At 45.2% G+C, this 12,874-nt stretch overlaps 1 protein-coding gene across 2 annotated transcripts in view; it reads right to left on the bottom strand.

Annotated features, from left to right (window-relative positions):
* The window catches only part of LOC119969427 (ankyrin repeat domain-containing protein SOWAHC), a 184,710-nt gene that overhangs the window by 127,006 nt on the left and 44,830 nt on the right, over positions 1-12,874 (bottom strand). For both annotated transcript variants that reach the window (XM_038803057.1, XM_038803058.1), the window contains exons 3-4: positions 11,854-11,892; positions 11,244-11,612 (exon numbers count right to left, since the gene is read on the bottom strand). In XM_038803057.1, the coding sequence (XP_038658985.1) occupies positions 11,244-11,612; positions 11,854-11,892 (408 nt within the window). The remainder of the gene's footprint in view (positions 1-11,243; positions 11,613-11,853; positions 11,893-12,874) is intronic.

Raw genomic sequence — 12,874 nt, 5'->3', positions numbered from 1 at the left:
CACTTTTCACTAGACACTCTAACCTTACCTTGCATAGTGGCGCACTACTCTCAGCACTAGCTCCACATATTACCCCCTTTCCTGGCAATATTCATTCTGAACTACATATCTTTTCATCTTTCACCATTAAAGATGGACTTATTCCTGTATCCCTCAAGATCATAATCTCCTTAACTACACCACCTTGTGCACACAAATAAACTTTACCCTCAAAATTAAAATCTTTAAAATGATCTGGCACTGGCTTATTGCCCACCCTCTGTACAGGCAGTATACTGTTGCACCACTTCCACTGGGACAATGTTTTTTCTTCCCACTTTAATAAAACCCACTGGCTTATCATGCTTTAAAGAGTCTAAAGAGTCCCAGAAATTTTCTTAAACTACCCAACATTGATTACAATGAAACTATTTAATTTTCTCTCTCTTCCACTATCATAGGTTTCCTTTTAATCAGAGGAACACTCCTTAATATCTCCCACTAGACCTCCTTTACCTCGACTACCTGGGAACTTCTCATTCCCCCAGTTTCTATCCTTCACAGATTGAAATGAATGCCCAAAAGCATACTTTGCTTTGTGAACCAATTCCCAGACTAGCAGTTTGAACTCTTTGCTCTTCCACATGAGTTCTCACTTCTGCGGGAAGTGAATCTTTAAATTCCTCCAAAATAATTGTTTCCCTAAGAGCATAAGTGTGGTCTATTTTTAATGCTCTTATCCACCTTTCAACGTTATTTTGTTTAATTCTTTTGAATTCTATCAGTCTGACCTGGGGCTGGATTCTACCCCCCTCCCCCCCTCCAGCGCCATATTTCTGTTTCACCCCGCCGGCAGGATGCTCCGTTACACCAGCTAGTCAATGGGGTTTCCCGTTGGTGGGCAGCCCCATGCTGTCGGGAAACCCCTTGGGCTGCCAGCAAAATGGAGCATCCAGCCTCTGGTTCTTTCCTTAGATTTCTAAACTTCTGTCTAGGCTTCTGGCACTAGTTCATATAATAATAACCATCTTTATTAGAGTCACAAGTAAGCTTACATTAACACTGCAATGACATTAACACTGCAATGAAGTTACTATGAAAATCCCCTAGTCGCCATACTCTAGTGCCTGTTTGGGTGCATTAAGGGAGAATTCAGAATGTCCAATTCACCCAACAAGCACATCTTTTGGGGCTTGTGGGCGAAAACCGGAGCACCCAGAGGAAACCTCTGCAGACACAGGGAGAACGTGCAGACTCCACACAGACCGTGACCCAAGCCGGGAATAGAACCTGGGTCCCAGGCACTGTGAAGCAACAGTGCTATCGTGTCACCCGTGCACTTAATATGGTTTTTCTCACCTCATCATAATCCGATACCTCCTCTGATAGTGATGCAACACTTCACTAGCTCTACCTACCAACTTTGTTTCAACCAACACTACCCACATGTTCTTTGACCAATTTAAATGCTTCACCACTTTCTCAAATGAGATTTACAAGGCTTCCACATCCTTCTCTTCAAACCTTGGCAGTGCTTGAATATATTTAAACATATCCCTACTTGGCAGTTGACTCGGAAGTGTTTCTCCTTCCTCTAGAATTTTGTCAGCTTCTGCCATTAACTCCAACATTTTCCGTTGATGTTCTCCTTGCAGATCGAGTTTCCGAAGTTCAACTTTCCTCTTTTTCCTTAGCCAATCTCTCCCTTTATACACACACACACACACACTCTTTCACGCAAAATAATGCTATGGCATATTATAACAACTTTATAACTAGCACAGTATTAAAATGTCTTTAAAATCACAAGAAAAATAAGGGCAACACGGTAGCATTGTGGATAGCACAATTGCTTCACAGCGCCAGGGTCCCAGGTTCGATTCCCCGCTGGGTCACTGTCTGTGTGGAGTCTGCACATTCTCCCCGTGTGCGTGGGTTTCCTCCGGGTGCTCCGGTTTCCTTCCACAGTCCAAAGATGTGCAGGTTAGGTGGATTGGCCATGGTAAATTGCCCTCAGGGTCCAAATTGCCCCTTAGTGTTAGGTGGGGTTTCTGGGTTATGGGGATAGGGTGGAGGTATGGACTTGGGTAGGGTGCTCTTTCCAAGAGCCAGTGCAGACTTGATGGGCCGAATGGCCTCCTTCTGCACTGTAAATTCTATGAAAAAAACTAGCTTACAATTACCCCTTAAAGAATGCTAATCAAAACAGTGACACAGTAACCCTCAACTGCTGTCTTTATTTCCACTCAAACAACAAAGCCACCTCCACTTTTAAATAGTTAGCACTCAGGAATACTTGCTGAATAGGGATGTCTTTAAAACTCCACTTTGAGAAAGAGAGATCTTTGCAGACTGCTTGAAAGAAAGAGACCTGCCAGAACAATGCAGAATCTCTGACTGTATTTCTCCAGAAAACCTCCTCAGCTCACCTTTTTCAGCCAAAACTAAATCTATCTGAAAAACCTTAACAGCTGACTGCTTCAACCCCTGGCTCCTCCTATTAACTACATCATCTTACTAAACTAAACACAATGTCTCTAATTAACTACTCCACAGGGAATCCACTAAAGTCCATTTGACCAAACTTTTACAATGCTTTAACTGCAATTCTGGCTACAAAACGTCTAGCTGTCTTGCAAACCAGGATTTTTAAAAACACTACTGGCAGCAGTCATACACATACTAACCCAGGCTTTGAACCCTTACTGCATGCAATACATATATTACAACATATCTGAAATTTCTACATTCATCACTAAAGTGCTTCAAGATTAAAAGTAGTAAAAGGCAAATTTAGGATTAGAAAATCTAACTTGACACAAGAGAGACTGTTAGGTTCAAGAGGTGAAAACCTTGGAATCAAAGGAAAACAGGGGGGATTCAAACAAATAGGATCTTATAGGACAGCATGGTGGTGCAGTGGTTAGCACTGCTGCCTCACAGCACCGAGGACCCGAGTTCGATCCCGGCCCTGGGTCACTGCCTGTGTGGAGTTTGCACATTCTCTTCTAGTCTGCGTGGGTCTCACCCCCATAACTCAAAAGATGTGCACGATAGGTAGATTGGCCACGCTAAATTTTCCCTTAAGTGGGAAAAAAAAGAATTGGATACTCCAATTTTTTTTCTAATCTTTAAAAAGTACCACTCATCAAGCACCATATTGTGCATTTATTGTCAAATAACTGAACTTTTGGTTTTGTTAACCTATATTGTAAACCTGAAAAAACAGGGAAAATAAGCAAGATGTGGTGAAGCGACTTTCAACTAATCAAATTTTGCGCTGCTACACTGTACCTGGCCCTCTGTGGTTTAAAACATGCCCTGCACTTCCGCTTTTTTAGCGTTTTCCTTCCCACAAAACCCACAAAAAACGTTTCGATATAAACAAATATAATAATTTAATTGCCTTTGAAGTGCTGGAACGGTGTACTTAGACTGCAAAACTTAAACAGGTTAACGTCTCATTTTTAAAAAATAGACAAATTGCTTATGAACATTGTTAGAGTTTGTATACTAATCATTGCATATTAATTAATGATTTCAACACCATAATTATTTGAAAGCCAAACACTACCCAGTCAGTGGCTATTTCAGCATCTAAAGAGTCTCAGAACAAATGACGTGGATAGATCATATTTAAGAAAATTGGCGGACTTGCATTGAAGCACATGAATGAATGGCATTTTGTATGGAAACAATACATACTGTGAAGGTAACCAAAGCATGGACTCTGATATAAATCAACATGCCCAATGTTACTAATTAAGTGTTCTAGTATGTTCAGCCAATTTACATTGTGTTGCACGTCACCAAATACTCAGGTACTCAGGTATTGCAGCATGACACTTGCAAATCACTCCGCTCTCCAATGTATTCTTTTTGTGAACATGAACACTTCAGTCAAATTGATTTTAATAATACAATTAATTTGTGAAAATAGGAATGGACCAGAATTTTCTGGTCAGTCCCGCCGATGGCCGTCCTGCTGCAAACAATAAGAAAACCTATTGACAGTGACAGGACCATAAAATCCTGCCAGCAAACAATGGCAGGTCCCCTCCGCCACCACAAAACACATCACCCGGGGACGTGGAAAACCCAGCCCATGGAGTTTCAATGGTTTCTGAAATACTGTGGTAAGAATTTTACTTGGGTGTGTGGTATGGCTGAATGGCTACAGTCTGGTTTAAATTCTGTTTCTCATTCTTTCAATTTTACGCTTTACGCCCGTAGATAGCAGCACTCTTTTCCAGCTGTCAGCTCCACTCATGTTAGCCGAGTGCTAAGTGAGTGCTTCAATTGGAACAAAGTAAAAAGGATGCAAGTGAGCATCTGGAACCTGCAATAATCATAATAATCTTTATTAGTGTCACAAGTAGGCCACTGTAGGGACTTGTGGGAAGAAACCGGAACACCAGGAGGAAACCCACGCAGACACTGGGAGAACGTGCAGGCTCCGCACAGACAGTGGCCCAAGCCGGGACTCGAACCAGAGTCCCTGGAGCTGTGAAGTAACAATGCTAACCATTGTGCTACCGTGAGAAAGATTGTCAAACTGTACACGGTTGCCTTATTTCAAAAAAGATCTAATTGCAGCTGAGCATTTCAGAGAAAGATGCCTTTCCTCTGGGAACTCAGAAAATCAACACTTTTAGCACAAAAATAGCCCACCAAATCTGTTGAAACCCCCCTCCTTCCCCACAAGACAGCCACAACTACCGAGAAATCACCGGCAATAACTCCAGGATCCGAAAGGACGGTAGAGCCAGCAACAGCCGACAGAGGAGGAACGGGACAACGGCAAACATGGAGCGAGTCGGAGCCAGCCGCACCAGAGTGGGCTGGGTCGTCGGGACTCACGCCGTACTATCCACCAATAAGCGAGTGGATGGATCTCCTGATTCAGGAGCACCAGAAACACAGGGAGGCCATGAGCCTGGAAATGATGGTGACAGTGAAGGGGGTGGTGGCGGACGCCTTGGCCTCCTTGAAGGTGATGTTGGAGAAACAGAGTGACGACTGGAAGCACAGGAGACAACAATCAGGGACCTAAAGAAAGCAGCGACCGACCAGAGTCACCAAATCACCTCTCTGGAAACGAAGTGGCAAGCTTGGTGGCAACGCAAGGGGCACTGAAGGGGAAGGGAGAGGACCAGGAGAATCGACGCGCCGCCAGAACGCCCATATCATGGGCCTACCAGAGCAGATTATGCACATATCCCCATGGAATATGTGGCCCAGATGCTGGGTAACCTGCTTGGAACAGACAGCTTTCCCAAACTCGGAGATAAACAGAGCCAACAGGTCACTCCACAAGCGGTGGAGCAGCCACGGGCTGTAATAGCAAAGCTGCACCAATACCAGGATCAGGAGAAGATCCTGAACTGAGCAAGGCACAGTCGGTCCTGCCTGTGGGAAGGCCATTCAGTCAGAGTGTACCAGGACATTGGGGCAGACCTGGCCAAGCGCTGCGCAAGGAGGGAAACGGAGGATGGGGGCAGGGTAGAATGCTGGCTACGACAGGTCACACATGGTGTCAGCGCAAACAGTGGCACCAAGAGTGGCCATCTTGGCGAACCCAGAAGGAAATCGAAACACGGAATGCAGGGGCTCAGTCACATGTTGGAGTGAACGGCAAAGACGACCATCTTGGATGGTCCATGGACAAAGGGAAACCCCAAAGCGGAAGGGTGCTGCCAAATGGCCCTCAGACAGATAGATCCAACCCCAAATCAGGAAGACGAACGAATATGGCAAAGGAGCTAAACACCTTCAAGGGGCAGTGGACCCCTGGAGGCTCACGCACTCTGGGAGAGAGAAACTTTATTTTGTCAAAACACTAGACACCTCATAAGTTTTCCCATTCCCAAATCATGCCAAGGAAATACGGCGTGGGTCCCGACGACCCAGCCCGCTCGGGCGCAGTTGGATCCGACTCTCTCCATGTTCGCCGCCATCCTGCTCCTCCTCTCTCTCTCTCCCCCCACCCACCCCCCCCCCCCCCCCCCCTCCCCCCCTCCACCCCCCATGTTCGCCGTCGTCCTGTCCCTCCTCTCTAGGCTTTTGCTGGCTCGGCCGTCCTTTCGGATCCTGGGATTATTGCCAATGATTTCTTGGTAGTTGTGGCTGTCTTGTGGGGAAGGAGGGGAGTTTCAACAAGGTTTGGTGGGCTATTTATGAGCTAAAAGTGCCGATTTTCTGAGTTCCCAAAGGAGAGGCACCTTCCCTGCATCCACTCAGCAGATACCCCCCTGCCCCCTCAGGGGCCTGGTTTAGTACAGGGCTGCAGAGCTGGCTTTGTAAGCAGATCAAGGCAGGCCAGCAGCATAGTTCAATTCCGCACCAGCCTCCCCGAACAGGCACCGGAATGTGGCGACGAGGGGCTTTTCACAGTAACTTCATTGAAGCCCACTTGTGACAATAAGTGATTTTCATTTCATTCACCAGAAGTACCCGTTCTCAAAAATGTTGATTGGAGTACTAATTATGTCATTTAAAACTTCCCCAACATTATGCTGTTTTGTTGAATCCAAATTTAAGACTTGATTTTTATGCGATATTTGGATTTGATGTTGCACTGGCTTGACTGTTGATGTCTTCTCCTTCCTCCAGGTCCACAGGGTCTACGCGATGCTCAACTTCTTTGTAATGGGGAAATTGGTGCTTCCAGGGGTGGGGGGAGGGGCGAATACTCCACAATTGTAATCTCCGACCACGCTCACACTACATGGATGTGATGCTGGAGGCGGGCAGGGCTTAACGCCCTCCTCGCCGACAAGGAATTTTGCGATCAGGTATCACACGCCATCGACAGTATGTAACCAACAACCAGAATGGTGAGGTCTCACCCTCCACAATTTGGGAGGCACTGAAGACGGTGATCAGGGGGGGATAATATTGCATTCAAGGCACGCAAAGACAGGGAGGAGAGTGCGGCCAGGCAACAGCTGGTCGACTCCATACTGGAGGTGGATCTGCGATCCTCCACGGCCCCAACCGTGGAACGGCTGGCAGAGGGGAACAAATTGCAGGACTTTGACCTGCTCTCCACTGGGAAAGCATTTTGCATCAGCTCCGTCAGACAAGGGGGATCTTTTACGAGCCTGGAGACAAAACCAGCCGCCTGCTGGCCCACCAGATGAAAAAGCATGCAGCCATGAGGGAAATAGCTCAGATTAAAGACAGAAATGGCAGGCTAGTCGCCAGAAAAGATCAACAAAGCCTTTGCAACTTGGTATCGAGGGCTATACGCCTCCAAGCCCCCAGAGGGGGCTCAAAATTGAAGCAGTTCCTCAGTGGACTGGACATGCCAGTTATGGGGGAAGAAAAGAGACAGGGCCTGAATGCACAACTAGAACTGGGGAAGTCATGGAGTGTATCAACTCTATGCAGGTGTGAAGGCGCCAGGGCCAGATGGATTTCCAGCGGACTTTTACAAAAGATTCATGCCAGCACTGGCCCCTACGGGAGATGTTCGCAGACTTACTAGTAAGGTGCACCCTGCCACCAACACTGGCCCAAGCCTCAAAATCTCTGATAACCAAAAAGTGCAAAGGCCAGACGGAGTGCAGATCCTACAAGCTCATTTCACACCTCAACACAACACAACAATCCTGGCGAGGCGGCTGGAGAGCTGCATGCTAGAGGTAATCGTGAAGTACCAGACAAGCTTTGTCAAGGGCTAACATAGAACATCAGGTGCCTACTGAACATTATAATGAACCCATTCAGAGACAGTACACCAGAAGTGATCATCTCGCTGGACGCAGAAAAGGCCTTCGAAAGAGTTGAACGGAAGTACCCAAAGATGTGTGGGAACTGTTTTGGTTTGGGCCAGGGTGACATTATTGTACAGCGCTCCCATGGCGCGCGTATGGACAAATACGACCAGCTCTAGATACTTCCGCTGCAGAGAGACATAAGGTAGGGATGTCCACTGTTATTCGCCCAAGCAATCGAGCCACTGGAGATCAGCCTCAGAACAGCGAACAGTTGGAGATGTATCCAAAGAGGAGACAGAGAGCATGCAGTTGCTCTATGGAAGGATGGAAGACAGTTCCTGCACAGGGACATCCTTCTGAGCCCTAGACACAGTTTACCTGCTCCTCAACATCTCAAACCCATGGACCAGCATGGAAGGGATAATGAAACTCCTAAAGCAGTTCAGAGCCTTCTCAGGTCACACGCATAAGCTGAGCAAGAGCAAGATCTTCCCTGTGAACCCACAGGGTGGGCGGGGCAGAGCTGATAGCGCTGGCCCAAAACCAAATTCCGCTGAGGATCCAAATAGCCCACGACTGGACATGGAGCCACAAATGGAGCCTGACGAGTCTGGTGTGGAGGAAGTCAAAAAGGACCTTCAGAGGTGGGGCCCAGTCTCACTCTCCCTCACAGGGAGAATACAGCCGATCAAAATGAACATGCAGTCCAGGTTCCTCCTCTTGTTCAGATCCCTCCCGATCTACATCCCCAAGGCCTTTTTTAACATAGTCGACAAGCTAATCATGATGTTTGTACGAGAGGGGGCACCGGGGGCGCGCGAGACAAGGTGTGCGCACATGTGCTCCTACAAAAGGAAGAGGAACATGGGAGGCTTGGCTTCCTCAGTGGCCACTGCAGTAAGAGTTTGGGGGTGGGTCATGGAACTGGGAGCAGAGTGGATGAGGATGGAAGACAGTTCCTGCACAGGGACATCCTTCTGAGCCCTAGACACAAACGCGCTCCCATCCCCACTGGCCGAATACCGAGTGATAGTAGCCATGTTCCGAACATGGTACCAAATGAGGAAACAATTCAGCGTAACTAAAATGTCCGCCATGGTCCCCAACCGCAAAAACCACAGGTTCACTACCGCAATGATGGACAGCAACTTAAAAGGTGGAGACAGGACGAGGGAACTCTGACAGTTAGGGGCATGTATCAGATGATAATGTAGCGACCCTGGGGGAACTCACGGAGAGGTTTTAAGCTACCAAGAGGAAACAACCCATGATACATTCAGGTCAAAAGCTTCCTCTGCAAAGAAATAATGCCGCATGCCTAAATACCAGGACATCCGTTAGAAGAACTGTTGGACGTGGGCAATCTCGGGGTGGGGAACTGTGCGGACATGTGTGGGTGACTGCTGCAGGAGGTATGCTCCCCCGGACAAAAAAGAAAAAAAATGGGAGGGGGAAACTAAGCGCTGAGATACTTGCACAGGGCGAACTTCACCTCCACGTGCGCAGGGCTCAGCCTTACGCAGCTAAAGGTGGTGAACAGAGTGTGACTAACCAGAATGCAAACAAACAGGTTCTTCCCGGAGGTGGAAGACAAAGGCGAACGGTGCCAGAGAGGCCCGGCTAAGCACCCCCATATGTTCTGGGCTTGCCCCAGACTCATCGGGTACTGGATGTCCTTCTTTATGGGCATGTCCTGGGTTGTGGGAGAGAGGGTGGAGCCATGAACAAAAGTGGCGGTCTTCAGGGTATCAGATCAGTCAGAGCTCTTCATGTGGAGGGGGCCGATGCCCTCGGCTTTGCCTTCCAGATCACCCGCAGGAGAATCCTGCTCATCTGGCAATCGGCAGCACCATCCGAGGCTGCAGATTGGCTGTCTGCCCTAGCGAATTTCTCAGGCTGGAGAAAATAAAATTTGCCATCCATGGGTCAGAAGACGGCTTCCAAATGACTTGGAAGCAGTTCACCATTTCTTTCCAAGACCTGTTCGTAGCTAGCAAACAGTAGAGTGTGGGGGGAGGGGTACACGAGCCACGGGGAAAAGAGGAGAGGAAATGGGGGTGGGGAGGGGGTTGCGGGAAGGCACACAAAAATAACGCGAGGGACAAAGCCACAAGGGACTGGTCCGATGGCAAGCTAAGGCCCAAACCAAATTGTATATAAATGCCTGTAAACACGTGTTTTGGACATATTGGGGAATATAAAATATGTATGCCGGTTAAAGGGAGGGGGGGGAAATCACCCTCACAGTTGTTGTGGTGAAGATGCTTACCATGTGTTGGTTTTTGTGTGATTTTGTAATTTATAAATTGTTGGATATAAAATATGAAAACTGAATAAAAACATTATCAAAAACAAACTATTTTTGAGAACAAATAACTGCTTGTCCAGGTTGTATTTCTGGGCCCAGATTTCAGATACTGCCTTCCTAATGTCCATTTTAAATTATCAGAGCCAGGTCTGCCGGACAGCTGAATCCTTCTGCTGCATTTTTATAAAATGTTTTTTTTACTCACTGCTTCAATATTATTTAAGAGAACAAAAATGATGTTTGATGTTCCTGTAATACATCAATAACTGAGCCACACAGACCTTGAACATGTCAAATTCACCATCTTAGTGAGTCTGTTTCTCGGCAGAGGTAGGAGCATGTCAGCCATCCTCGGCACTTTAACATAATGAGAAGAAAAACTTTCCAAGTTTCTCACTCCTGTATGCTACTCGGTGACTTCTGTTGGAAGTGCACCTATTCGGACAATGAATAAGAAAAGAATCAAATTTTAATAAAAGCAAATTACTGCGGATGCTGGAATCTGAAACCAAAAAGAAAATGCTGGAAAATCTCAGCAAGTCTGGCAGCATCTGTTGGGAGAGAAAGGAGCCAACGTTGAGTCCAATGACTCTTTGTCAAAGGATGTCTGTGTGGTGATATGCATCACTGTAGGTACACAAGGGGTTAATGTATAAACACTAGGACTAAATAAACACTAGAGGGAGCACTAGAGACATCATGACACAGACATTCAGCCAACAGGTCAGTAAGATAGGACACGACCAATAGACAGTCAAGACACACCCAGAGGTGACACTACCATAAGAGGACAGGGCATACATGCTCTTTCTCTTTTCATAGGCGACACTCAGAGAGACAGGGGCAGATCAGGAAGCATCACACCCACTGCATGGATTAAAGCAGACTGGTTAGTTAGATTGAGTTACTATAGTAAGATCAGCAGGAGAGTCGAACTCAAGTAGGAGAATTGTTAACTGTTCAATAAATGTGTTAAAGCTATCTCCAAGTCTGAACCTTCCTTTGTCAGAGTATACATCAAGGAAGCAGCTTATGCTACATGAAGAAGCATAACACAACACTCTGTACCATGCTGTCTCATAGTACTCGTTGTTGCATGAAAACTGGCCATTGGTCATGACCATTACTCGAATAGGTACTTGTGGAATCAAACCAGAGGGCTCGATAGTTTCAGAAGAGAAGGCAGGTGAGAGAACAAAAGAATACAGTCAAGAATTTTTAAAAACACACTGTACCTGACTATCACTGCTTCGTTCTGAAGGTGCCTTGGACTTGGTGTCAGCTGTTGGCAATTCATGTACAATCCACTCACACATGTTCAAGGTCTCTGCTGTAGGGTTTCCAGCACAGATCTTACTACTTAGAGGCTTGCTGATGTCTATATCTTGTGTGTTTTCTTTCGGAACCATTTCATTGACCTTTGGAGCAACAGCATTGGAGCTCTCCAGGTTTTCTTCCCTGGAATGGGTGGACACTTCTTTCTGTAATTGTTGAACCGATTCTTGCAAAGAAGTACTCAATGTCATTTTTTCTTCTTTGTTGCATCCATCTCTTTCTCGCACAAGATGCTGATATTTCTTTTTAAGGACAATATACTTTTCACCCTAAAATTTAAAAAAATTAAATATCAATCTTAAAAATACATTCCCAATATTTTCTATACATTTGCACAAAAAAAATTGCTTTCATGTTAAAATATCCACAATAAATTAAAGGATATGTCACAAGTTAAACCCAAGTCAATTCCAGAAATAAATGAGACTACATAACCCATAAGTAACTCAGGCTTAAGTGCTCTAAAGATTTCCCTTTACAAACAGAATGAAAGCTGGGTCAAATGATCACCTGTGTTTTTCTTGCTTTGCACATCATGTGTATATCATTCTGGAAGAGAGTGATGAATAAAATATAAAACGTTTTTGCACTTTGAAAATTGGGATTGAGGTTTAAATAATAGAAAAAGCTAGAAACACAGGGTAGATAGCCAGTATCCGAGGAGGGAAAAGACAAGACACATTTCAGCTAGCAGGTAATTCCTAATAGGTTTTGAAACATTGTTTTGTCTGTCTTTCCATAGTTGCAGATTGACCTGTGAATTTCAAGCATTTTTTTGTCTTTGCTTCCCATATTGGCACTTCTGCTCTTTATTTTTCAAAGATTTAAAGTTTTGTAAATGAGTAGTATACGGTCAGCATTGATTGATCAAGACTGCAAAATAGCTGAAACTTTGCAATCCTGCTTCAATAAAGCTTTTAAACAGATAGACCACAAAGATTTAAAATGTGAACCTCGCTGATTCACTGTTGCATACTGGAAACTTCATAAAGTATCAGTAGCAGCCTTTTTAAAATCAAGGTCACCATATACAGCATCCTCCTTCCACTAATAATAAGCCTAGTATCTGCCATCAGGTTCAAGATAGCACTTTAATTCTTAGGTTTGACGATGAAGTTTTTAAGGATTAAAAATGTTATACAGGTAGTTTATCACAAAACTCTGCTGCATTCCAAACACAATCTTCCATGGTTTTCCATGTGAGCTGTACTGAGTGCTTTAGTTTCCAGTACTGCAGTTTTTTTCTTTCTTGCAAGAAAGAACATTTTCCCACCTTTCCAACTATTTTGATTAACATATAACCTATTAAACAAAATCAAAAGAACGGAGGGAAAAATTAAAAGGACCATTCCTTAAAGGCAGACCGTTTTAGACAGAAAGAAAAATCATAAATGAGCCTTAAAACATTAACCCAAAACTTTATCAGATTATTTCACGGTGATTAAGTTTTAAAATAGATTCTGATGAGAACATTATAACCAATCCGAAAAGTACCGTTACATGGTTGAGGGAAAATTTAGTGTAACCAACC

The sequence above is a fragment of the Scyliorhinus canicula genome, chromosome 7, assembly GCF_902713615.1.
Source record: "Scyliorhinus canicula chromosome 7, sScyCan1.1, whole genome shotgun sequence".
NCBI classification, from domain to species: Eukaryota; Metazoa; Chordata; class Chondrichthyes; order Carcharhiniformes; family Scyliorhinidae; genus Scyliorhinus; species Scyliorhinus canicula.
Note: the sequence above shows the minus strand (reverse complement) of the source record. Positions and strands in the feature narration are given on the sequence as shown.